Source organism: Grammomys surdaster, unplaced genomic scaffold, assembly GCF_004785775.1.
Source record: "Grammomys surdaster isolate TR1022 unplaced genomic scaffold, NIH_TR_1.0 327, whole genome shotgun sequence".
Lineage (NCBI taxonomy): Eukaryota > Metazoa > Chordata > Mammalia > Rodentia > Muridae > Grammomys > Grammomys surdaster.
Window position 1 is genome coordinate 680,607 of NW_021604746.1, and position 27,323 is coordinate 707,929.

General features: G+C 37.5%; 1 protein-coding gene across 1 annotated transcript in view; it reads right to left on the reverse strand.

Moving 5' to 3' along the window:
* Positions 1 to 3,223, reverse strand: part of LOC114630080 (vomeronasal type-1 receptor 4-like) — a 4,512-nt gene extending 1,289 nt beyond the window's left edge. The window contains exon 1 of the mRNA XM_028778155.1: positions 3,194 to 3,223. Within this exon, the coding sequence (XP_028633988.1) occupies positions 3,194 to 3,223 (30 nt within the window). The remainder of the gene's footprint in view (positions 1 to 3,193) is intronic.
* Between the last annotated feature and the right edge of the window lie 24,100 nt (positions 3,224 to 27,323).

A 27,323-nucleotide genomic window follows, 5' to 3' on the forward strand; every position in this document is an offset into this window, starting at 1 on the left:
CTCTCTCTCTCTCTCTCTCTCTCTCTCTCTCTCTCTCTCTCTCTCTCCCTCCTCCCTCTCTCTTTCCCTCCCCTATCACCCCTTCCCTTTTCCCATGGCAACTATCCTGGCCTTAGTCTGTAGGGCTAGACACTTTATCCACCTGTTAGCAGCTTACAAATAAAACTGCCTATGGCAGAGAAGGGTTAAGGATTTGTAAACTCATGCTTTGACTGTAGGTTGAATAAAAGCATGAACCTGGCTGAATGGCAATATAGAAAGCATGGAAAGATACAGCTCACTCCCCTGACTGCTGTTCTCTGGCGTCTTCAAAGTCTACAGTGCAATTTTCCTTGAAGTTACACATAGCTGCTCATTCTACAGTGCTGCTGAGTTGCACCCTCTGTTGCTTCATGTGCACACATGAATGTGGAGTTCTATTTAGCTGGGCAATATACATTATGATTGAGTATTTCCATCAAATAGCAAACACTATGTCATATAATTTGACCTATCATGAATTATGTCTAAACTTGAGAACATATGATACCTTTATGGTTTCAGACAATCTTTCCTGGCTCCATGTAAGGAACATAGGTTAGCATTTCACTGAATTGTTAGAACCAATGATATGTATTCAATGTGAGCAAATAAACACCAATATATTTTAAGATATGGTACAATATAAACAATTTGTTATCAGGATCAGATCACATGTCTAACTTCTGATGAACACCAACAGAAGCTAAACACATTGTCTATTGATGTAAAAGTGGAGAAAATTTGAATTTATAACATGTGCATGAAACACTGTTATGTAAAAAATGGAATTTATTTGTCAGAGTTGAGAATGGTGTAAATATGGATTTTATTAGACTGTTGCTTTATGAATCACTTCCAGTTCACAGATGAGATTTTATGATGTCAAAAGGTACTTTATATATCTAGACTTAGATAAATTCACACTTCTTAGTATTAAATTATTACACCAGGGTAGTTTAATTTCTCCAATTGATATCATTATTCAGAAAACTAAACACTAACAGCCATCATCAGGTAGACAGAATTTAGTTTACTGTTCTTTTCTATCTACAGAGAAAAATTATTCAAGGGACCCAACACCATCTATATTTGCAAAAGAGATACAAATATTGTCTCTATTTTTTTATTTTACCCAAAATTAGGAAAAAGAATATTTCCATTAATGCATTAGCAGTCATTTCTAAGAATAATTTCAATGATCTTATAAATTAATAGTAGTTCTTATTCCAAGAACAAAATCACCAGGAACACTCTTGACACCAGTATTAATATATTTTATGATTCATATAAAGTTAATTAATTGTATTAACAACTTATATTAAGAATATATAATTAATAATATTAACAAATTATTAATATAATATTATGTTTCCAGGTGTATTTTGATTTTATTACCTGTTTCTTTTGTATAATTTAAAACATTAAACTATAAATACTTCATAATACAATGGAGGGTTTGGAATATGTGAATGCTGTATTGTAAACATTGTCTTCACATGCAATCATACATCTCTCACTGCTAACAGTTACCATGTGTATATAAACAATAAATACATCAAAATGAGTACATTATCATTGTTCAGAAAATAATAAAGATTATGAACAATATTCACCCTCCTTTATTATGCTCATTTCTGTTCTTTATAACAGCATTTAAATCCTTTTAGTTGGTTGTGAGATATACTTATTTTTTTTTATTACTTGAAATGTAATGTTTGATTTTCAACAACAGAATACACAGATAGATGAAAACTCAAAAACAAACATTGCCAGCAAAGGAAATACATTTGGAGAAATAAAACAAGCATGAAATGTGACCTCAGTTCTAATACAGATATTATAATTCAAACTATGGTAAATATGCTAAGCAATTTAATTCTTTTTTTTTTGTCTTTTCAAGTTTTTTTTCTGTTTACTTTTTTTTTTAAAAATCAGATCGTAATTTTTACTTATTCACACAGGGGTTATAAACATAAAAAGGCAGGAGGTGGGGAAGGAGATGACACTGGAGCATAGGTGTTCAGGGGGAGTATGTCAGGAGCAGTCCTGCTTATACACTGAAGGCCTAAAATCAGCCATAGGCCTAAAATCAGCAATAGGCCTGACATACATGCCTGCTAGCACCAAGTCTTGAGTCTCTGTGGAAAAACACTGAAACAGATGGCTATAAACTATTGTAAACAAGCAGCTTTGGTGGAAGGCTGCGAAGCCTGGCTAGTCCTGGACCTTGTAGATAGGTAACCTTGGTAGATAGTACCAACTTAGATAAAGACAAATGAATCATAGGTGGAGTCATAGTGATCTGTCCCCTGAACCTTCACCCAGCTGACACTCTGTTCTGGAAGATATTTGTACTCCCCCTGATCAATCTGTACTCCCCCTGAACACCCATATTCCTGCATCATCCCCTTCCCCACATCCTGCCTTTTTGTGTATATAACCTGTGTGTGCAAAAGTAAAAATTGCTATCTGATCAGACTATAGACAGATCGTCATTTCCTTGCATTTGCCTGTTATTCCCCCATCTTCTCTTTCAGGTGATCTCTCCGGACCCCTGTTTAATGTCCTGCTGGTCAGGACAGGAGTACAGATATCTTTCAGAACAGGGTATCGGCTGGGCGAAGCTTCAGGGGACAGGTCACTATGACTCTGCCTATGATTCACTTGTCCTTATCTAAGTTGATACTATCCACTAAGGCTACCTATTTACAAGGTCTGTGACTACTCAGACTGGTAAATTTCCACAAAAGCTGCCTGTTTACAATAGTTTATAGCCATCTGCTTCAGTGTTTTTCCACAGAGACCCAAGACTTTGTGATAGCATGCATGTATGTCAGGCCTATTGCCGATTTTAGGCCTATGGCAGATTTTAGGCCTTCAGTGTGTAAGCAGGGCTGCCCCTGACATCTGCTCCCTTCTCCAAGTATAGAAGGGCCATGGCAATTCTAATTTTGCGAAGGTGGGGATAGAGGCCTGACCTCCAGTAATTGAAGGGGAACTTGTAATGGCTCTGGTCCTCCTGTCATTGTCCAGTGAGGCATGAGGGCCATACCCAATGAGATATACTTATAACACAGTTTTCTTTACCATGTAAGTCCTGTCACTATAGAACATACTAAATTATAATTCACCAGTTCAGTGTCTAGAATCTCATGTTTCTTTGCCAACTTACCTTATTCCTCAGGAGTGTCTGCCCATCCATGCTAGGATTAATATCTACCCAGGTTCTATCCCCGTTCCCTTTTTGATAACGTCACTTACCCACATTCTTGACACAGGATTTCCCTTACAAACTCTGCTTGCAGACTGCAATGTGCAACATACAGCGCTAGCTCTTTTCTGTGCTGCTGATTTCAGTTCCATAGACTTTCAGCACAGGTTATGTGCTAAAGGGAGTGAGACAGTACCTGGTATATAGCTGTGTGTTTTCATGACCTCACCTCCCCGCAGAACTGCAATTATCATTTCATCAATGAATATAGCAAGTATGCAGCTGTATAGAGCAATAAAACTTTCCCAAAGCCACCCTTAGTGTGATATTCTTCACAAAGCAATTAAAAGTTATTGCTTGATCCCTTAAGAGAATATTGTAGAAAATGTGAGGCTGTGGCCTGCACATGAATCTCAGAAGCATGTAGTGTTCCAGAAGTTATCGGGAAATCCTTAATTTAAAGGAACTGTGTATGTCTCACTGTTCATGTATATTTTCACATGTACAAAAATTTAGGTATTTCCCATTTGCACTCAGTCAATTCAGTCATAAGAGACAAAGGAATAAGGCAAATATACCTGGGAATAATTTCTATACACCTGTTAGATATTCTTTTAAATTTTATATGTCTTTTTTGGATTCTTTGTGATACAGTGATATGTTACATACAAGATACATACATACATACATACATACATACATACATACATATAGTTATTGCTAACCACATGGATTAAACTAACTAAAATGGATGGCCAGGCCAAGAGGAGCTTGTAAATCCTAAAAATCATCTGGTACCTAAGCTCAGGGACAGAATTTAATGGCAAAATCTAGAGAGTACATTATTTACATCAGTGTTATAGTAGCATCAGAGAAACTTTGAATTGTTTCTTCCTGGCAGAGCATAGTAAATATTTTAAACAAAATGTGCCAATTCTTTAAATAGTATAAGTAGTTACTGACTAAATTATAGCTATGAAATTTTTCTCTGGTTATGGGGGCTGTATGCTCTCTCTGCTTATAGTTTCAGTTGATTTATAGAAACTTGACACAATCATGCAGTTCTGGGTGTCTCCCATTGACATGGGAGCTAAGCCCTGCCTCATCTTTCTCAAAACTGAAGTTGTTTTAAGATTTCTGATTGCCTTTGTTTACCCTTCTCATTATGCTTTAGCCAAGGGCTCTTCTTTGCCTCATATAGATCACAAATGCCCCATTTCTATTTTCTCCTCTAACATTTCTATCTTGGTCAGATTCTAATCACTTCTAACTCTACATATTTACTTCCTTATCACACTCTCAGTAACTAAAACTTCAGCACAGTAATCATAGTGTTACTTCCAATTATAAAACTAATGGATTATGAGAAGTATGTGTTCTTTAACAGAATCATGTAGTAGTCTCACAGTGGTCTCACCATTGGTAGTGACTATTTCTGTAGACAGTTTTCTACATTAAGGGTAATCCTTGGGTTAGACCAATGCCATTGGAAATTCCATATATTGATCAGGACAGAAAATAAAGAAGAGGAAGGACATCTTTACCCTTCTAAAGCCTAATCCTGCTGTATGTCTCAATCACTTCCATAAAAAGAATAAGTGTTGTAATGAGAAACTCTTTTCTATAGATCTTATAGGATAGATTATCAACTCAAGTGGTATCCATGCTGTTAAGACATTCAGACAAAATTCACCCTTTGCTTTATACTCTGAATATCATGAATCCTGTTGTAAAAATAGCCTAATGATGATTAAATCCCAGGATAATCCTGGGTAGGTGGTGTTAATTAACTGCTACATACTAGGGTAGAAGAACACATGAAGTCAGTTATTCAAGCTGATGCAATCAATACAGCTGAGGTAGATTTGAAGAAAGATTATCAAAATATCTTTAGAACACGATGATCTCCTATACTTCCTGGAAATATCACAACCTTTCACTGGGCTACAGACCAAACTATCTCTCTACTTAGGCTGCCGCATCCTTCTATAATTTTCACAAATTATCCACATTTAAATATTTATTTTATTTCAGATTATTTATCTAATAGATTTTTCTAGAAGTATTCATAGTGTTGAGAAAATACGATGCATTCTGGACATCAATCATTAAACTTTACAGATTTCAATTAACAAAATATTTGTTTTCCTTCCCAATTCTACTCATATTTAACATCATGATTAGTATAAGAACCTTTAATATAACTATTCAGAAATTTAAACATTAGACCACAAAGTGTGTTCTTGATACAAGCTACTGTAGATATAGGGAGAAAAGGAAAACATTCTATTAACAGGAAGAAATATTCAAAGAAGAGTAAAAGACAAGAACTTCTCATTACAAAACTTTGCCAACAGAGGACATTTATACATTTCCATGTTACCAATTCAAGGTTAAGTCTCTATAAAGCTTTTGATGTTTATCATTCTTTTTTATGTTTAAGATTTTTCTCATTTATTTATTATTCTTTAATCTTTCTTTACAGTCCAGTCATTGTCCCCCTCCTGGTCCACCTTCCCACTGTTCCCCATCCCATTCTTCCTCCTGTTTCCAAGAAGATGTCTCCATCCCCAAGCCCCACACCACCAGACCTTCCTACTCCCTGGGGCCTCAAGTCTCTCCAGAGTTAGGTACATCTTCTCTCACTGAGGTTAGACCAGGCAGTGTTCTGCTGGATATGTGTCAGTGGCCCATATCAGCTAGGATATGTTGCCTGGTTGGTGACTCAGTGTCTGAAAGATCTTGGGGGTTCAGGTTAGTTGAGCCTGCTGGTCTTCCTATGGGATATCCCTTCTTTTTGGCTTCTTCCAGTTTTTCCCTAATTCAACCACAGGGGTCACCAGCTTCTGTCCATTGGTTGGGTGTAAATATCTGAATCTGTCTCAGTTGGGACTCTTGGAGGGCAGTCATGCTGGGCTTCTGTCTGTAAGCACACCATAGCATCAGTAATATTGTTAGACCTGGGAGCCTCCCCTTGAGCTGGATCCCAATTTGGGTCAGTCTCTGAACCTCCTTTCCCTTAGTCTTATGCTCAAATTGTCCTCTGAGAATTTCGATAGACCCATTAAAATGCTGCGAGACAGCAAGCAACTCATAGTTTTTATAAGATTTGAGGATTTCCTATTCATTATCTAAGCAAAACTGAATCTCCTTGCATTGGAGTCCCAGTTTATAAGTAGAAAGGGGTTGACAGTTGTGAAGCAGCTATTGAATGCTGTAGCTATGTTCACCAGAAATCAGTTAGTACTGTTATTCCCAAAGATAGTTATCTGAGTAATGGAGGATATCATGAAAAGGCAGACAAAGTTGCTCTTAGGAGGATTGTTTTGGTAGTCCATTCCACAGAGGTGTATCAATTTTCTATATATATGTATATACCTGAGTTTAACCATGTGTATCACATATATATTGGAAGTCTGACAGCATAAGATCCCTGTAAAACTGGAATTACATATGCTTGGGAGCCAGCCTGTTGTTTCCAGGAACCAAATACAGGTTTTTGCAAGAGAAGCCGTTGACCTTCACTGCAGTGCCATCTCTCCAACACAATAGTTTTTATTTTTCAACATAGAAACTCAAACTTTATATATAATGAAACTTAAATTTATGCCACAGTTTCTAACTCTGTGCTATTAAATCCTGCATTTTTGTCTGTTTTTACAATTCTGTGCAGAGGACTGTCAGGTGTTATTTTGTTAAAGATGTAGAGATTGTTTTAAGGGAATAACTAGTGATTTAAAAATCCATGTTCTATGCAGGATACAGAGAGACAGCATGAGGAATAAACTTTGGTCCATTGAACCATAATCCTGTTAAAAGTCAGATTCTCCAACTTATACAAAATACTTAATACATACATTAAATTTCATCATTTAATTTTGGAACAGTAATTGTAACGGCCCGTTCTGCTGTTCCAGTCTGCGGGTCAGGGTCTAACAAGAGAGAGAGTGGGAATGGAGACAGGAAGAATGGAGACAAGGCAGGGGGTCTGATCTGGAGACGAGACAGAGTCTGCTGAGTCTGCTCTGGACACGGAGTCTACCATGTTCTCTCCTCAAGTCTCTCCTTTTATATCTCTCTTCAAGTCTCACCTTGAGTCTCTCAAGTGCTGGGATTAAAGGTGTGTGCCACCACTGCCTGGCCTTGATTGAAAGGATCAAGATAATTATCAGAGTGTGCTCAGCTGTTGTAGGCTGTTGAAAACAAGTCTCTTGTCAGGGTATATGGCTCAAGATGGCTGCAAAGATGATAGCCGCTTTCTGCTCAGAGTTGGCTCCCAACAAGTAATATCTATTTTCACCTTTGATTACAAAACATTTTGTTTCATGTGCAAACCTGTATTGTATAAAATCATGTCAGTTATTAGGAAAATGAGAGATTTTAAATCAGGCATGATAGCACATATTTATAAATAACCTCAGGTCTTTAAAAGTTAAGATAAAATCAAGTTAGGAGTTTTAGGCCATCCTCATCTGTGTAGCATCTGTCAGACCAGCTTGAGTTAAAGGACTCCCTGACTCTTTGCCTAATCTCCAGCAATTTAAAGAAAATAATAAAACATGAAATCATTGTACGGATTAAGCTTCTCTTTGTAGCCTCCCTTCCCATTACAAGTTAGATTATGTAATGCAAGAGTACTTCTTCACTAGGAGAACAGGAAATCACACAAGTTTTATCATGACTGCAGCACTGCCATAAAATGATCATAGCAATGACTAACCACACACATTAGCTTTTTAAATATGGTTACTGAAATTGTAATGCAGGAGGAGATAATGTATACGAAAGATGAGTTGATCACATCCTTGGGTATACACTAGTAGGGTAGACTGTTAGGTATAGCAGGGAGTTGTCAAGATTTGGAGAACAATTTTTGAAAACTGAGAAATTACGTAAATTGAAGCCACACAGTGAAAAGCTGCAGATGTGTATACTATGAGTTTTAAAATATTGGGTCACAGTTGCATTTTAAATCAATGGATTTTACACAAATCTGTCCAACTTTAAATAAACCCTCTGAAATATCAGAAGTTGCTTTATTTCAACTGCTACCTTCTTAAATTATGTGAGACTTAGTCTGGCCACAGCCATCTGTCTGTTCACAGAGTATTTTTACATGGAAACTAATACTGCTTCCTATATACTATGTTTTCACACCCAGAGATATTACTTTTGTCTGTAATGTCACTCATGTCTACCACACCTGAACTGCATGACCTCATTCTCTCTCACAAGCACAGAGTGCCAGGGTCACTTCTAGCAACTGCAAAGTGGAGTTTGTGACAGTTCTGCAGTGGGCATGACAGTGACTCTTCATTACCATCCTCCATCATTAAAATCCAGACCTCCTTCTCCCTTCTGTAAACATGGGATGTAGCTGTGAAGCCAGACCAGTGCTTACCAGCTGAGTTTCTACCTTGCAAAATGCTTTCTCTATATGAGAGTTTGCCCTGGATCTATCTTGTGAGCATGGACACTTAACTGTTGCATATAATTTTAGAAAACTACGCTAGTTCTGGTTAGGCCCTTGGACTAATAGCTGCCTGTAGGCTAGCTAACGCTTTTCCCACAAATGCCTACAAGCCTTCCCTGCTATGCTCCAAGAACAGTTGTGGCCATGCTGCAGGCTGGCATTTTCTCTCGACCACTGCCCAGCCCATGCTTGCTCCTTCTCAAGAGCTCCACCTGAGCTCTTTCAACCTCTTCCCTTTCTCCGATAGTTCCACGAAGCTGCCAATGACCACCCCAGTCTCACTCAGCTCCTATGATAACTCTACTGGTCTCTGCCTGCTGCTTGCCCAGTGCTACAATGGCCGTTACACCCAGCTCCCTTTAGCCCAGTGGACGGAAAACACTAGAGACCTTTATATTTTAAACTGGCCAGATAACTCAAAAGCTGGGTGAAGAGTATCCTGCCCCATCCTTCTCAGCCTCTAGTTGCCTGTGGAGGCTACAGACTATCAGTGCCCCACGAGACCTACAAGTCTGCATCTTATCTGCTTCCCACCTGGTCCCACTCCCCAAGACTCTCCATCCTTCTCTTTCTGTCCTACCCAGAAATCTTGCCTCCATATCTTTGCCCAACGATTGACCTGTGCTGTCTTTATTTAGCCAATCAATAATTATGGAGACTCCCCTACACTTAACCACCATCCCTTGGTCTCCATTACATTCAATATCTTTCCTTGATACCAAAATTGACAAACTCACACGAATCCATCCAACAACTGGAAAACTAAGTAGGGTGCGGTGCTTCTGACAATACTTTGTGAAGAATGGGTGGAATTCAGACCTGATACATGTCTCACAGATCCTCACAATGTTTCATCATCCTCTCACCAGCTCAAGGACACAGGAACCCTAGAAGAAACAAAATGATTCAAGAACCCTTAAGGCAAATGCATGTGAGCAGCCAATTCAATGTTTGAAATTGTGTCTGTTAAGAGGTTGCTGTGTAATTTTGGATAGCATAACTTTTCCATGATCTCCTCAGGTAATTAACAAAACCTGAGATTGAACAACACATAGCCATGTCTCTATAGATTCTGTGCCTCTCTAAAATGATTAAATCTCTAGCAGAAGATTTAATCTTGCAGAAAGAAGCAGAATCTTTCCAGCCTTGGGACTACTTAACTTCTCCAGTATGTAAATTGAGATGTTATATGAAGTTATAATCAGTTAAACCAATAGTGTTACAAGACCGATGGAAGATTTATAATAAAGAAACCATGGTAGGTTTCATTGCAATATTTGTAAGGTGAGTTAGAAAGACATCCTCATCACCATATGCTCTCTCTTGAGGGTCTTTTTTTTTTAATCTTGGCTATTGTGACAGGTCTAAGATGGAATCTCAGAGTTGTTTTGATTTTCATTTCCCTGATGACTAAGGACTGTGAACATTTCTTTAAATGCTCCTCCACCATTTGATATTCCTCTGTTGAAAAGTCTCTGTTTAATTCTGTACCTCATTTTAATATAGGGGTTTACATTGTTGGTTTCTAACTTCTTGAGTTCTTTATTTATAACTTCTGTATATTAGCCCTCCCTCAGATGTAGGATTGGTTAAGACGCTTTCCCAATCTGTAGGCTGCTGTTTTGTCCTATTGACAGTGTCCTTTGCTTTGCAGTTTCATGAGGTCCTAATTATCAGTTGTTGATTTTAGAGTCTGAGATACTGGTGTTCTGATTAGGGACACCTCTTCTGTACCAATCTGTTCAAGGCTGTTTCCACTTTCTGTTCTATGAGATTCAGTGTATCTAGTTTTATGTTGGGGTCCTTGATCTACTTGAGTTTTGTGTAAGTTGGTTAATATGTATCTCTTTTCATTGTTCTACATGTAGACTTCCAGTTTGACCAGTACATTTATTGAAGTTGCTTTCTTTTTCTCACTGTATGGTTTAGGTTATTTATCAAATATCACATGTTCATAAGTGTATGAGTTTATTTCTAGGTCTTTAATTTGGTTTTAATGGTCAACAGGTCTGCTTCTCTACCCATACCTTGCAGTTTTTTCACTATTGCTCTGAAGTAGAACTTGGGGTCAGGGAAGGCGATTCCTTCAGAAATTGTTTTATTCTTCAGGATTATTTCAGCTATTCTGGGTTGTTCTGTTTTCCATATGAAGTTGAGAATTGCTCTTTCAAGGTCTGTAAAAACTGTGTTGGAGTTTTGATGGAAGTTAAATTGAATCTTTATATTGTTTTTGGTAAGATGGTCATTTTCACTATGATAAGCCTCCCTGTCTATGACCACAGGAGGTCTTTCCACATTCTGATTTCTTCATCAAATTCTTTCTTCAGGACCATAAAGTTCTTGTCATACAACTGTTTTACTTGCATGGTTAGTGTTACATCAAGATATTTTATATTATTTGTGGCTATTGTAAAGGCTGTTGTTTCCCTCATTTCTTCTTTGGCCTTCCATAATACAAATATCATTTGTATTAAGGAGGGCTGCTAATGTTTTTGAGTTAATTTTGTATTCAGCCACTGCACTTAAGGTGTTTATCACCTATTGGAGTTCTCTGATAGAATTTTTGGGGACACTTGTATATACTATCATATCTTCTGCAAATAGCAATACTTTTATTTTATTCTTTCCAATTTCTATCTGCTTGGTCTCCTTTGTCTTATTACTCTAGCTAGAACTTCAGGTACTATACTGAATAGATATAGAAAGAGTGGGTAGCCTTGTCTTGTTCCTGATTTTGTGGGATTGCTTTAAGTTGCTCTCCATTTTTGATAGCTTTCATTTTTTATGAACATGCATAAATTGATTATATTCTTTTATGATATTCTACTCATTCATAACTGACAGTGTCTAGCCAGTTTCTCTACTTCTAAGCTTCCATGATTTTACATATTTAGACATGCAATATTATACTAATGACAATTAAGTATAGAAATAGTTGTACATATGATTGTATTTGGTTTTATATATGAAAACAGATACACAGGAATAAAATAAACGTCAATTGATACTAGGCTAGAAAACATTTTTATGAAAAATAATAATTTATTTATAAGATTTTTGTTTGCATATATGTCTACACATCATGTTCCTGACTATAACCCTCATTAGTTATAAAAAAAAAAGACTTGGGATTCTTTTAAACAGAAGATACCGGTCATTGTGAATTTTCAGGTGGATGGTGGGTATTGAATTGTGGTCCTCTCCGAAACCAAGTGCTCTTAACCAATGATCCATCTGTTAAGAAACATTTTATAAAATTCTTGACCTGAAAATCTGTCTAGAAAATATTGTTTCTTATTATTGAAACTCAACAGTGGTGCACACTGTATTCAAGCCAGCAGTGATAGACAAAATCTACCTCATTTATGGCTCAGGGATTTTGTCTAATTTGCATACCTTCCACCAATTTAAACATCTGCTTGGCTGAAACATCAACAGATACATTCGGCTTGGATTTGCTTTCTTCATTACTAGGGAAACACAAGTTTGCAACTCACAGGAGACTGTAGTTTACTATATGTGAGTTGAACAGACCAGGCAAGCAAAAACACATGATTTTACCTTAAATTTTAAGCTCATTTCAAAGCATAAATTAAGTTAAACTTCAAATAGAGACACACAATGTTTAATCTGTATGTCTTTATGTTTGTTTTTCTATTAGTGATTTAAAATATTTCATTATATGTTTTTATAAAATAAAATTATAGGATAAAATTTATAAAGGGTCTACAGAACTTTGTCTTATTGAAATGCTGCTTATATAAGCTAAAAGACATCTATTTAAAATATAGATGTCAATTATACTTTAGCCATATTTGAATTAGGACACAGAAGACATAGAGAATTCTTCAGCATTCACAACAAGCCTTTTATAGTAATGCATTAAGTAGTAGCAGTAATGGAAGACAAATTCGATTCATTCCCCATGATGCCACAGAAATACAGCTACAGCCTTGGCAAAGGCTGAAAAAAGTTACATTGTTTTTCTTTAAAGGTACTATATAGGTATTTGCTTTCTAAAAAATTTTATTTAGTCTTTTCTTTTTTTACACTCCAGATTTTATCGAACTCCCGGTCCACACAGTGACTGTTCCACATCTCATACCTCCTTCCTCCCTTCTTCACAAGGATGTCCCCACACCACAACCTCTACTACATCAGAGCTCAACACTCTCTGGGATCACCAGGTTTTTGAGAGTTAGGTGCATCTTCTCTGACTGAGTCCAGACCTTGTAGTCCTCTGCAGTATATGTATTGGGGGCCTCATATCAGCTGGTGTATGCTGCCTGGTTGGTCGTCCAGTGTCTGAGAGATCTCAGGATTCCAGGTTAATCGAGACTGCTGGTCTATCTATAGGGTTGCCCTCCTCCTCAGCTTCTTCCAGCATTTCCCTAAGTCAACCACAAGTGTCACCAGTTTCTGTCCATTGGTCGGGTGTAAATATCTCCATCTGACACTTTCAGCTACTTTGAAGGTTAAAAAATTTTAATGAATATGGACAATCACAATCTTATGAGCCCAATACAGAGCAGAGAAAATAATAGTTCAACATTTTGTTACAATGAGTCTTTTACCTTTCTTTTCTTTTTCTTCTTCTTCCCTTTTTTTTTTTTTTTTTTTTTGGTTTTTCGAGACAGGGTTTCTCTGTGTAGTTCTGGCTGTCCTGGAACTCACTCTGTAGACCAGGCTGGCCTTGAACTCAGAAATCCACCTGTCTCTGCCTCCCAAGTGCTGGGATTAAAGGCGTGCACCACCACCGCCCAGCTGTCTTTTAACTTTCTGTAGCATATAAGATCCTCTGTTCACCTTTGTTCTCCCAGATCTTTCTGACCTTAATAACCTTCCTTAATTTCTTTCAAGATTATATATGTGTGTGTGAGCGTGTGTGTGTGTGTGTGTGTGTGTGTGTAGAAGTGTTTTATCTGAATATACATCTTGGCAGTATCCATGGAATGTAGAAGAAGGTTTCAGATTCCCTGGAACTGGAGGTACAGACAACTGTGAGCTGCCAAAAGGATTCAGGGAGATGAACCTTGGTCCTCTTAAAGATCAGCTATTGCTGTGAATCACCAAAACATCTCTTCAGCTCCACCTCCTATCTCTATAAATGCTTCTTAGAATGTATCATGATAGAATGCACATGACATTATTGGGTTTATAGAACGACCTTGTGGTATTGCTCCTTCATCTATGTCTCTGTTCAGTGAACCACCATGCTAGTAAATGCTTCTCACTCAGACTGAATCTAATTATTAAAAGAGAAAACATGTTTGTCCTTCACACAAAGTAGTTATTTGATTCCATTTCTTTTTAGCTCAGTTACACTGTTCTTTTCAGCTTTTTCACAGAGGTTCCAACAAGATTGTCTTACTTTGTGTGATAAAACCACACAGAGATTCACACAGAAAGAGCCATTTACATAATAGATGGTAGAAACATTTGATTCTGTGATTATTCAGAGGAAAAGAGGATGTCTATAAAGTTGAGAATTGCTGCTAATTCAATTACAAGTACTGAGATATTTTTATTGTATTTTGAAAGGTATGCTTTATTCACTACTTACATTTTCTTTTTTCTATTGGATATTTTCTTTATTTACATTTCAAATTTTATACCCTTCTCTGGTTTCCTTCCAATCCAGAAACTCCCTAATCCCATTTCCCTCCCCCTGCTTCTATAAGGGTATTCCCCCACCTACCTACCTACTCCCACCTCCCTGCCCTGGGGCATCGAGTCTTCACAGGAGCAATGGCCTCTTCTCCCATTGATGCCTGACAAGACCATCCTCTGCTACATATGCAGCTGGAGCCATGGGTCTCTCCATTTTTCCTCTTTTGTTGGTGGTTTAGTCCCTGGAAGCTCTGGGGGATCTGGTTGGTTGATATTATTGTTCTTCCTATGGTGTTACAAACCCCTTCAGCTCCTGTAATTATCTCAATAAAAGTGCACTGGTTCTCATACAACTGTTTGGAGAAGTTTCAGAATGCTATGCGCTCTTACAGTACTTAAAGAAACCAAAGGGAGAACAAAAGAATTTCTAGTTGATTTAGGAAAATGAAGCATTCCAGTACCATGACTGTTTTATAAGTTATGATCCAAGGATAGATGTAAGAGGATTTGTAAGACATGGATTGTAACGAAAGTCAGGCCTTGAGATAGGTGAATGTGTGAGGAATGGGCTCTTGTCAGGACTAAAATCATGACCTGTGCTTGAGGTAGACTGAGATCTGGCTAGTGTTGGGAATCCATGGTGAGTTCTCAAAGAACTTAACAATTTAGTGTGCACACGCTGATAGCTGTTGCAAAATCCTCTCTTGAAGTATAGTCCACACAGTGAAATGAGCACCTGTATTCAATATAGTTATGCAAGTCTGTGTTTCTTCTCTCTTCCTGTTTCTGGGCATGCTTAGTTTCTCCTGAAATCCACTTATAAAATTTTATAGCATAATATAGATTCCAGGACAGCATATTGGCCCTGAAGATATAACTCCCTTCTCTGTACCTGCCTTGTTCAAGGATTTTATCCTCAACCACACAAGCTCATTGGTTTCATCTTCTGGTGCTGTGTCAAATAAGGAACATGATGTTTGGAAGCAAACACTCTACCCCCAAGAGAGAGTAAAGCATGAACCACACAAACATTTTTTTAATTATTGGTATTAATTTATTTACCTAACATCCTGATGATTGTTCCCCCTCCCTTCTACAAATCCCTTCTTTCACTTCATCTCCCACTATTTTCTCATCCTTGAGGTTCCCTCAGAAATGTCTAAGGATAATGAATGTTTCCTTTGGATATCAACCCACCTTGGCAAATAAAGTTACAGTAGGAGTAGGTGCATCTTTCTTATATTGTGGTTGTGGCTAGAAAAGGGAGACCAGTTACAGGAAAGAAATCCAAAACAGATCAGAGTCAGAACAACACCTGCTTCTGCTGTTAATAGTTTCCATATAAAGAACAAGAGGCACAACAGCTGTATGTGTGCTGAGGGCCTAGGTTTGTCCTGTTTATGCTCTCTCTTTGGTAGTTTAGTCTTTGTGGGCTCCTAGAAACCCAAGTTAGTTGATTCTATATGTTTTCTTGTGGTGTCCTTGACCTCTGTGGCTCTTCAATTCTTTGTCCCCCCTCTTCCATAGAATTCTCCAAACTCTGCCTAATGTTTGACTGTGGGTCTCTGTGTCTTTTCCCATCAGTTGCTATGTGAGCCTATTTAGATGACAGTTATGCTAGGCACTTTTCTGAAAGTATATCAGAATATCATTAATAGTGTGTGGTGGGCTCTCTATCATGTCATAGATCTTAAGCTGGGCCAGTCATTGGTTGAGCATTCTTTAAAATTTTGTTCCATCTTTACCCTTGCACACCTGGTTGACAAGAGAAATTGTGGGTGTAATGTTTTGTAGTTGGGTTGGTGTCCCAATCCTTTTTTTGGAAGTCTATTTTTGTTACAGGAGATGGGCATTTCAGGCTTCATATCCCCCACATCCAGAAGTATAACCGGGGTCATCTTCATAGATTCCTGGGAATTTCCATTTTCTTATATTTCTAACTCTTTCCAGAAATTACCCCTACCAATTGCAATTTTCTCTCCTAGTGCCTCTCCCTTTGTCCTCTCCTAATAAGATCACTCCAGCTCCCTTCTTCACCACCAATCTCATGCCATTCCTTCCTTCCATCTACCCAGATGCCTATTATATTTTCCCTTCTCAGTGAGGTTCCAGAACTCCCTCTTGGCTCCTCACTGTTACATACTATGGATATCCTGTACTTTATGGCTAATATCAACTTACAAGGGATTACATATCCTGTTTGTTTTACTGGGTCTGGGTTACCTGACTCAGGGAGATCTTTTCTACTTCCATCTATTTGGCAGAAAACTTCATGATATTATAGAATTTAATAGCCGAGTAGTATTCTATTGTGTAAATGTACCACGAATTGTTTTATTTTTTAAAATTTAAATTATATTTTATAAATACTGAATCAAATTTAAATTACAGTTTTAGAACATATAGATTTTTTATAATGATTCACATATTCTTAAAAAAAAACCCACAAACACAAACTTTTACATATCTTTGCTCACTCCAAGTTCCAGGTTAATTGTGATTCCCTTATCCAATTTGCCAGGAGCCACAAAAAAAGATACTTATTAACAGAGAAATCCACAGGCTTATTTCTTTAAGTATCCTATATCAGCCTATTTAATATATAGGTTAGATGAGGGTTTTGCATTCGTTTTTCTCTTTCCAGAAAGCTTTCTCTACAATAGTTTCACAAGCACTATCAGACAATGTGAGCAATCTTGCAAACAAAAGATTTAACCTGCTTTTTCAAGCATGTTCAAAGAAGTAAAGAAGCATATATATATGCATATACGTATATACCCTATTACAGATAAGAGTAAGAAGTTCCCACTAGGGTTGTCACCCCATTTATTATTCCTCTTGACTCAGAACAGTAAAGATGTCCTGGAATAATTTGCAGAGTAGATTCCTACAAAAGCCAAAGAGGTTTCCATCCCCTGATAAGTGAACACAAATTCAAGCAGCATGCTTAATTTGTTTTAGATGAAAGCATGTGTCTTTTTAAATTGATTGAAAGATGAACCTGTTCATACCAAAGAGAGATAATGACACTATCACTACAATTGTGCTAGTTAGATTCATCATTATCTTTGACAGATACTGCGGGACATGGCTGAGAGAGTGTGAACAAAAGTGATTGCTGCCGGATACTCACAATAGGAAAGAGCTTAGGTTTTCCTTTTGATCTTGGTAGTCATCACTTCTAGAAAGTGTACACTTATGGTTCACATCGGAGAGGTCACTAACTGTACAATTCTATTTTATCGATAAAGATCAAAAGAAAAATAAAACAGAAAGGAGGAAGAGGAATTGTTGCCTTTGCCCAGGAACACTTGCTGCCTGACCGTACTTGCCCTGGGTGGTTAGAGGTGAGGTGTCAAGGAAGCAATGGCACAGACTTCGGGAGCAGGTGAGAAATGCAGCAGAAAGCTCATCTGAACGCTGCTGCAAGCTCTTTTAATAACTTCTACCCATGCCTCATTGGTTCCAAAAAAGCATCTCTTCTAAACAGCAGTTCCCCGATTGGCTGGTATTGTCTGTGTCAGCAATTCTTCGTTTCTCAGGTAGTTCTCAATGAGGTCCTCTTACAGAAAATGCCTTTGCTACTGCTTGACATTTATGTAAAAGCAGGCTGGCCATTCCTCCTACAGGGAATATTTTGCTTGTGACAGCAAATAACATAGAATAAATGAGCAAAATGCACACTAAGCATCGTTACACTGTTTTACTCTACCACAATTGGTAGCAAACACAATTGGTTTGAACCCATCCCAAACCATGTTCCTTACAAAGACATGCAAGCTTCCAAGAGGGAAGCAGCATAAGATTTCTATTCAGCTACAAAGCCTGGATATCCCACTTATTCACATTTCTACATACTTAATTCAATTAATATTCTACATAATATGGCTCTAAAGCCAGAAAACTCTCAGAAACACACATAGTATAAACAACAACAATGAAAATATGTCATAGAATATTAAAAGCAATAAGGGAAAATGGTCAAGTAAGATATAAAGGCAGTCTTATCAGAATTACACCAGACTTCTGACCAGAGGCTAAGAAAACTAAAAGATCCTGGGCAGATGTTGTACAGACCCTAAGAGTACACAAATGCCAGCCCAGCATACTATACCCAGCAAAACTCTCAATTAACATACATGGAGAAACCACAATATTCCATGACAGAACCAAATTTACACAATATCTTTCCACAAATTCAGCCTTAAAAAGGAAAATAGATGAAAAACTCCAACAGAAGGAGGAAAACTACACCCTAGAAAAAAAGCAAGAAATCTAAAAGAACATAGCCACACAACCATAATTCTACCTCTAACAACAAAAATAACAGGAAACAACAATCACTATTCCTTAATATCTCTTAATATCAATGGACACAATTCCCAAATAAAAAGATGTAGACTATCAGACTGGATACATAGACAGGACCCAGCATTTTGCTTCATACAGGAAACATACCCCAATGACAAAGATAGACACTACCTCAGAGTAACAGGCTGGAAAACAATTTTCCAAGCAAATGGTGCCAAGAAACAAGCTGAAGTAGCCATTCTAATAGCAAATAAAATTGATTTTCAACCAAAAGTTATCAAAAAAGACAAGGAAGGATACTTTATACTCATATAAGAAATATCTACCAAGATGAACTCTCAATTCTGAACACCTACACTCCAAATGCAAGAACACCCACATTCATAAAAAAAACTTTACTAAAGTTCAAAGCACACATTGCACCTCACACAATAATAGTGGGAGACTTCAATACCCTACTCTCAACAATGGACAGATCATGTAAACAGAAACTAAATAGAGACACAGTGAAACTAACAGAAGTAATGGACCAAATGAACTTAACAGATATCAATAGGACATTTCATCCAAAACCAAAATAATATAGTTTCTTCTCAGCATTTCATGGTACCTTCTCCAAAATTGACCATATAATTGGTCACAAAACAGGTCCCAACAGATAAAGAAAGATTGAAATAATCGCATGCATCCTATCAGATCACCACAGACTAAGGCTTCAATAACAATAAAAACAACAGAAAGCCCACATACAATTGGAAGCTGAAGAATGCCCTACTTAATAATAACTTGGTCAAGTAAGAAATAAAGAAAGAAATGAATACATTTAGAATTTAATGAATATGAAGGCACATAATATCAAATCTTATGAGATACAATGAAAGCAGTGCTAACAGGAAACCTCATAGCCCTAAATGCCTACAGAACAAACTGGGGCAGAATAGAGTAGCAGGTGAATAGCACACCTGAAAGCTCTAGAATAAAAAGAAGCAAATACACCCAAAAGGAGTAGAGGGCAGAAAACAACCAAACTCAGGACTGAAATCAACCAATTGGAAATAAAAAAGAACTATACAAAGAATAAAACCAGGATATGGTTCCTTGACAAAATCAACAAGATAGATAAAACCTTAGCCAGACTAAACATAGAGGACAGTGACAGTATCCAAATTAACAAGATCAGAAATGAAAAGAGAGGTAAAACAACAGAAACTGAGGAAATTAAAAAAAAATCATCAGATTCTACTACTAAAGCATATACTCAACCAAACTAGAAAATCTGGATGAAAGGGACAATCTTCTAGACAGATACCAGGTACCAAAATTAAATCAAGATAAGATAAACTATCGAAACAGTCCCATAACTCCTAAAGAAATAGAAGCAGTCATTAAAAATTTCCCAACCAAAAAAAAAAAAAAAAGCCCAAGAGAGAATAAGTTTAGTGTAGAATTCTATAAGACCTTCAAAGAAGAACTAATACTAATATTCTTCAAACTATTTGACAAAATAGAAGCAGAAGGAATACTACTCAATTTGTTCTATGAAATCACAATTACACTGATACCAAAACCATACAAAGACACAACAAAGAAAAAGAAATTCAGACCAACTTCTCTTATGAATATCGATGCAAAAATACTTAATAAAATTCTTGCATACCAAATCCAAGAACACATCAATATGATCATCCATCATGATCAAGTAGGCTTCATCGCTTCATCTCAGGGATGCTGGGATGGTTAACTATATGAAAATCCACCAATGCAATCCATTATATAAACAAACTAAAAAAAAAAAAAACTTGATCATCTCATTAAATGCTGAGAAAGGACTTGAGAAACACCCCTTCATGGTAAAAGTCTTGGAAAGATCAGGAATTCAAGGCCTATACCTAAACATAGTAAAAGAAATATACAGCAAACCAGTAGCCAACATCAAACTAAATGGAGAGGAACTTGAAGCAATCCCACTAAAATCAGGTACTAGACAAGGCTGCCTACTCTCTCCCTACCTATTCAACATAGTACTTGAAGTACTAGCCAGAGCAATCAGACAACAAAAGGAGATCAAAGAGATACAAATTGGAAAGGAAGAAGTCAAAATATCACTATTTGCAGATGATGTGATAGTATACTTAAGTGAACACAAAACTTCCACCAGAGAATCTTAAACCTGATAAACAACTTCAGCACAGTGCCTGGATATAAAATTAACTCAAACAAATCAGTAGTCTTTCTCTACTTAAAGGATAAACAGGCTGAGAAAAAAATTATTGAAAGGATACCCTTCACAATAGTCACAAAAATACCTTGATGTGACACTCACACAACAAGTGAAAGATTTGTTTGACAAGAACTTCAAGCCTTTGAAAAAAGAAATTGAAGATCTCAGAAGACAGAAAAATCTCCCATGCTCATGGATAGGCAGGATTAATACAGTCAAAATGGACATCTTGCCAAAAGAATTCTACAGATTCAATGCAATCCCCATTAAAATTCCAACTCAATTCCTCATAGAGTTAGAAAGAGCAATTTGCAAATTCATTTGGAATAACAAAAAAAAAAAATCAGGATAGCAAAAACTATTCTCAACAATAAAAGAACTTCTGGGGGAATCACCATCCCTTACCTCAAGCTGTATTACAGAGCAATAATGATAAAAACTGTATGGTATTGACACAGAAACAGGCAGGTAGATAAATAGAATAGAATTGAAGACCCAAAGATCTGCACACCTTTGGTCACTTGATCTTTGGCAAAGAAGGTAAAATCATCCAGTAAAAAGAAGCCAGAATTTTCAACAAATGGTGCAGATTCAACTGGTGGTCAACATGTAGAAGAATGCAAATTGATCAGTTCTTATGCTCTTGTACAAATCTTAAGTCCAAATGGATAACGGACCTCCATATAAACCAGATACACTGAAGCTAATAGATGAGAAAGTGGGCAAAAACCTCAAGTACTTGGACACAGGGGAAAATTTTCTGAAGAGAACACCAATGGATTATGCTCTAAGATCAACAATCATCAAATGGGACCTCATAAAATTGCAAAGCTTCTGTAAGGTAAAGGACACTGTCAATATGACAAATTGGCAATCAACAGATTGGGAAAATATCTTTACCAATCCTACATTCATAGTGGGCTAATATCCAATATGTACAAAGAACTGAAGAAGTTAGACTCCAGAGCATCTAACCCTATTAAAAATGGGGTATAGAGTTAAACAAAGAATTCTCAACTGAGGAAACTGGAATGTCCGACAAGCACCTAAAGCAATGTTCAACATCTTTAGTCATCAGGATTAATTAAATTAATTAATGCAAATCAAAATGACCCTGAGATTCCACCTCACACCAGTCAGAATGGCTAAGATCAAAAACTCAGGTGACAGCAGATGCTGAATAAGATGTGGAGAAAGAGGAACACTCTTCCATTGCCAGTGGGATTGTAAGTTGGTACAACCTCTCTGGAAATCAGCCTGGTGGTTCCATAGAAAATTGGACAAAGTGTTACCTGAGGACCCAGTTATACCAGTCCTGAGCATATAGCCAGAAGATCCTCCAACATGTAATAAAGACACATGCTTCATTATGTTCATAGGAGCCTTATTTATAATAGTCTATAGCTGGAAACAACCCAGATGTTCCTCAACTTTTCAGTTGATACAGAAAATTTGGTACATTTACACAATGGAATACAGCTATTAAAAACATGACTTCATAAAATTGGCAGGCAAATGGATGACTCTAGCAAATATCATCCTGAGTGAGGTAACCCAGTCACAAAAGAACACACATGGTATGTACTCACTAACAAGTGGATATTTGCCCAAAAGCTCGGGAATGCTCAAGATACAATTCACAGACCACATGAGGCTCAAGTAGAAGGAAGACCAAAGTGAGTATGCTTTGGTCCTTCTTAGAAGGGGGAACAAAATACTCACGGGAGAAAATACACAAACAAAGCATGGAGCAGAGACTGAAGGAAAGACCATCCAGAGACTGCCCAACCTGGGGATCCATTCCATATACAGTCACCAAACCTAGACACTATTGTGGATGCCAGGAAGTGCTTGCTGACAGGAGCTTGATAGAGCTATCTCCTGAGAGGCTCTGCCCAAGCTTGACAATTCAGAGGTAGACGCTTGCAGTCAACCATTTTACCAAGCACAGGGTTCTCAATGGAGGAGTGAGAGAAAGGACTAAAGGAGCTGAAGGGGTTTGCAACCCCATAGAAAGAACAACAATATCAACCAACCAGATCCCCCAGAGTTCCCAAAGACTAAACCACCAACTGAAGATTACATATGGAGGAACCCATGGCTCCAGCCACATATATAGCAGAGGATGGCCTTGTTGGGCATTAACAGGAGAAAAGGTCCTTGATATTATGAAGGCTTGATACCCCTGTGTAAGTGAATGCCATATTGGGGAGGCGGGAGTGAGTGGGTAGGTGGGTTTTGGAAAACCCTCATAGAAGCAGGGGGCGGGGAGATTGGACAGGGAGTTTCCAAGGGAAAACCAGGAAAGAGGAAAGCATTTAAAATATAAATAAAGAAAATATACAATAAAAAAGAATTTTCTTCCACAGTTTGTGTTTTCACAGATTTCCATAAGGGATTTCTTCACTTCTTGAAGAACTTTTATCTTTTTAACTTTTTTTAAAGGATATTTTAAGGTCTTGGCCATGTGCTTTAGTTTACTTGCAATAATTAGTGTCTACTCTGGTAGGGGAGCAGGGATCCAGTGCAGATATGCAGTCATGTTCGTTATTGATCATAGTTTTACAATGGTAGTTAGGTATCTTGGTTTGAGATGACTGTAGTTCTAGGTGTTGATGTTTAGTCTTGTTCTTAGGACAGTGTGGTGACTGTGTTACCTGATTGAAACTTCTTTCAGGATCGTGATAATTTTGTTACTGAAGGTGCATGGTGATATGTGTCTGCTTGTTTGTTTCTTTTTGTTTGTTTGTTTTTAACATTGGGAGATGTGAGTTAGAAATCACAGTTGAAGGTTTGAGTGGGTCCAATAGCAGAAAAAACAGAGGAGCTGTGTAATCCACATATTCTTAATCTCCAGACAATAGGATGTAGAGACTGAGGATAGTCACAATACATAGTCTGCTACAGTTATAAGGAAGATGTTGGGGAAATACTTATGGAGGAGAAAAGGGAGAGTGAAGATGTGAAGTTTGCTTACTTGTTTTGCTGTCTTACTTACTTCTCTGGTAGGCTTAGCTGTGAGGTTACCACAGAATGTCTCCCTGCATTATGTGAGATAATAGGATATCTTGTAAGAAAGGTTGGAGATAAATATATGTATGAACCATTGAAGATGGGTACAGTGGAGAAGACATGCCATAGCAGGTGGTCAAATGCAGAGGTGAAGGTCACTGCAGGAGTTGCATATGAATGAATACAGGGAGAGGTGATGATATCCAGTTACCTTATGTCCATCTCTGGATGGTGTGAAAGTAGATTTTATTTATATAAAATACCCTGATTTTGATTTTTTTTCTTCCTCAATTCACAAAGATTTTCTCTACTTCTCCCATTTGTGTATATCCCTTTATCTCTCTTGTTAGAAAACAAACAAGATTTTGAGGAATAATAATAAAATAAGTAAGGCAAAGCAAAACAAGTAAAAATTATATCAGAATAGAACAAAAGCAAAAGGTTCTATGCAAAAAGGCTCCAAAATATATAGCCAAGGAGACTTACTCATTTACTTTGCATGACTCCCATAAAAATACAAAACCAAAGGTGTAACATATATGCCAAGACATGTAAGTCAAAGTATGGAGAGAAAGACTAAATCAAAAATAACAAAAGTAAAAGTCAAAATAAAAAGAATGGTAAAAACCCAGAAAAAGCACTGACAAAATACAACAGGAGAAAAAACCTACAAAGGTGCCTGTGAATTTCTTTTCTGTTGGCAATTTGTTTCTGTACATCCAGCCTATGTTTAAGAGTTTGTTTCACAAGTGAGACTCCTTTTGAGAGGTCTAAATTTTCAAGAGATTATCATTCAGAGATAACTTCTGGGTTAGGGATGGGGGATTTGTACATTGCTCCTTTAAGTTGTAGGATCCCATTTCCTTCTACTTTTCAAAATAACTAGAAAATTTGAAAGAAGAAATGTAAGATCTAGGAAGTGAATTTTAATATAAAAAAGATAAAATGTGTTATTATAGAAATTAGTTTTACAGAAGCTGTGAATGCAGAAAAAACAAGTTAAAAAACAAAAGTACATGGTTCATAGAAGAAGGTAGTTCCTGGAAAATCCTTGTGAAGTATTCCAGTTAAAGTATCAGTGAGTCATTTCTCTTTCATGAAGAGTAAGGAAATGAGAAATATGTAGTTAATTGTTACTTGAGCAGATAATTTCATTAGCAATGAAGGAAGAGTGATAAATAACACTATTGTCAAGGCCATGTGTACATAACTACTCTGTATTAGTATGAAGGATCTTACTGTTATAAAATTGAAACAATTCATTTGTATACATTAAATTGATATTCATATGTATACAACTTTAGGTTACAGCTATACTGTGCAGCATAAAAAGAGACTAGAGCATGTTGGTGGATTTGAAGCATGCTCTGATTTAATTATGACTGTATATTGTATATTTTACAATATATTAGATGTATATTTTGTGACTTAAAAATTTGACCAAGTCCGTTCAGTCAGTCAACAGGTTCTCCAGCACAGGAGTGAGGATTAAAAGAAAAGAGACTTTTAGACAAAATTGCAGCATGACCTCAACCAGTTCTGAGGCTGAAGGCAGGTTCGTTTAAGTCGATGTTTCTTATAAGCCCTTTTAATTACATGCAAGTATTTATGTCAGTTCTAGGTTTGAGGAACCAACATTACAATAGAAACAAACAGGGAACAAATAAGGCAATATACAGAGTCCTGTCATCACCCCGTGATCACTCACATGATCGCTGGTTCTAAGGGCTCATCAAGATGACAAAGTATCTGAGCCTACTTCCCTGTCCTAGCCCACAGTCATATTCATGCCTGAGGCTTACCTCTTTGTTTTAGCCTAAGACTAGGATTCCTGACTGAATTTACTTCTCTGTTTTAGCCTAAAATAGACTCCTGCCTGAACTTACTTCCTTGTCACGGCCCAAAGTCAGATTCTTGTCTAAAGCCCAATTCCTTGTCCTTGGCCAATGTCAGATTCCTGCCAAGAAGCCCCAATGGCTTCCCACAAAAATGCAGCAATTTATAAAACAAGTTAGAATGGGTTGAGGCAGTTATAATTGGTGGCACTGAGAATGCATAATATCAATGCTAATTTTAATCTATGGTGTCTTGCCTGACTTTAAGAGGTTCCCTGCCACATAATGAGCTCACCAATCTGGCCTTGCAGAAAGAATGAAATTACTGTTTCTAGGTGAATTGAATTAAAGGGAATTAGCATCTGAGAAGTAAATAATTTCTGCCTGGGATAAATGGATTCATTAAGTTCATCTCCTGCTTTCCACTGTGCATGGGGATTCTGCAGGACCAACTCCTGGGCAGCTAATAATTCAGAGGAGGATATCTATGATGGCACAAACAGAAGATGGTTTTAAAACAAATCTCTCAGCAATTTGAAAGCCAGGTATCATTGTCACTGTAGAGTGAAAAATTATAGATACTGGGTATATAGAATCCTTTTTAGACATATAAAATATTCTTTAGGCTTTCTTTATAAAGACATGGAGAAACTGAGCCATGAATCAAGTTAGGAATGTGGAAAGACCAGTCACCATTACTGGAACTGGCCTATCTGCAAAGAGAAAGGAAAGAATGCAAGTGAACTAGGTGGAACCAAACTGGGAACCAAGCTGAGAACCGCAGTGACAGGGCAAGGCCACAGTGACAGGGCAGGACCACATTCTTGAGAAAGATAAGCGTACAGAGAGTTTTCACCTGATCCTGACTCACGTAGGTTGGGTTCCTTTGGAATGTTCTGCTATTTTTATGTTATGCCACCTCAACAACCCCTCATTCCCCTCCCCATTCCTTGGTTTGTGGTTTTTCCCCTTAAAAACCCCTCTCAAACTGGCTGTCAGGGTCAATTCCGCTTCTGCGTGGGCATATGAATTGACCGGCAGCTAGTTGTCACGCCCTAATAAACCTCGCTATTGCTCTGGTACACAGTGTCTCGAGCAGATTACTGGGTGGTCGTGACTTTCTGAGACTTGAGAGAGGGTCTCCCCTCTGCAGAGGTCTTCAGTCACTTAGACTGAATCAGAGCAGTACGAGTGGGGAATCATATCTAGTGTTTAATTGCACTCTGACTTCAGTTATCAGTTGGTAGATCAGGTTTCTCTGTATTTTTCTTGTGATTGATTAGGTTTGTCCTTATATCAGTTACAAACTCACTTGGTTTCCTTGTGAGATCACTTGCCTAAATCTTTTAATGGTCTTTGACTTCTAAACACTGCCTCAAAGTGTGGGGTGGTGGGCTGTGAGAAGCAGCTGGGTGCCTGGTCGAGCATAGGCCTTGAACCCCGGACCTTTATCAGATGACAGGTGTTTGGCTTTGCTCCCTGGCCCTGGTTCTTTTCATTTAGCTTCAGCCCTCCACAGCCCCTCCCACAAGGAGGTCTACGGCCATCAATCGCTAGGAACAGTGCTTCAAGCTCTCCCACATTTAGATGAGGTATTTCCAAGCTCTTAGACCAAACCAATAGGCATTA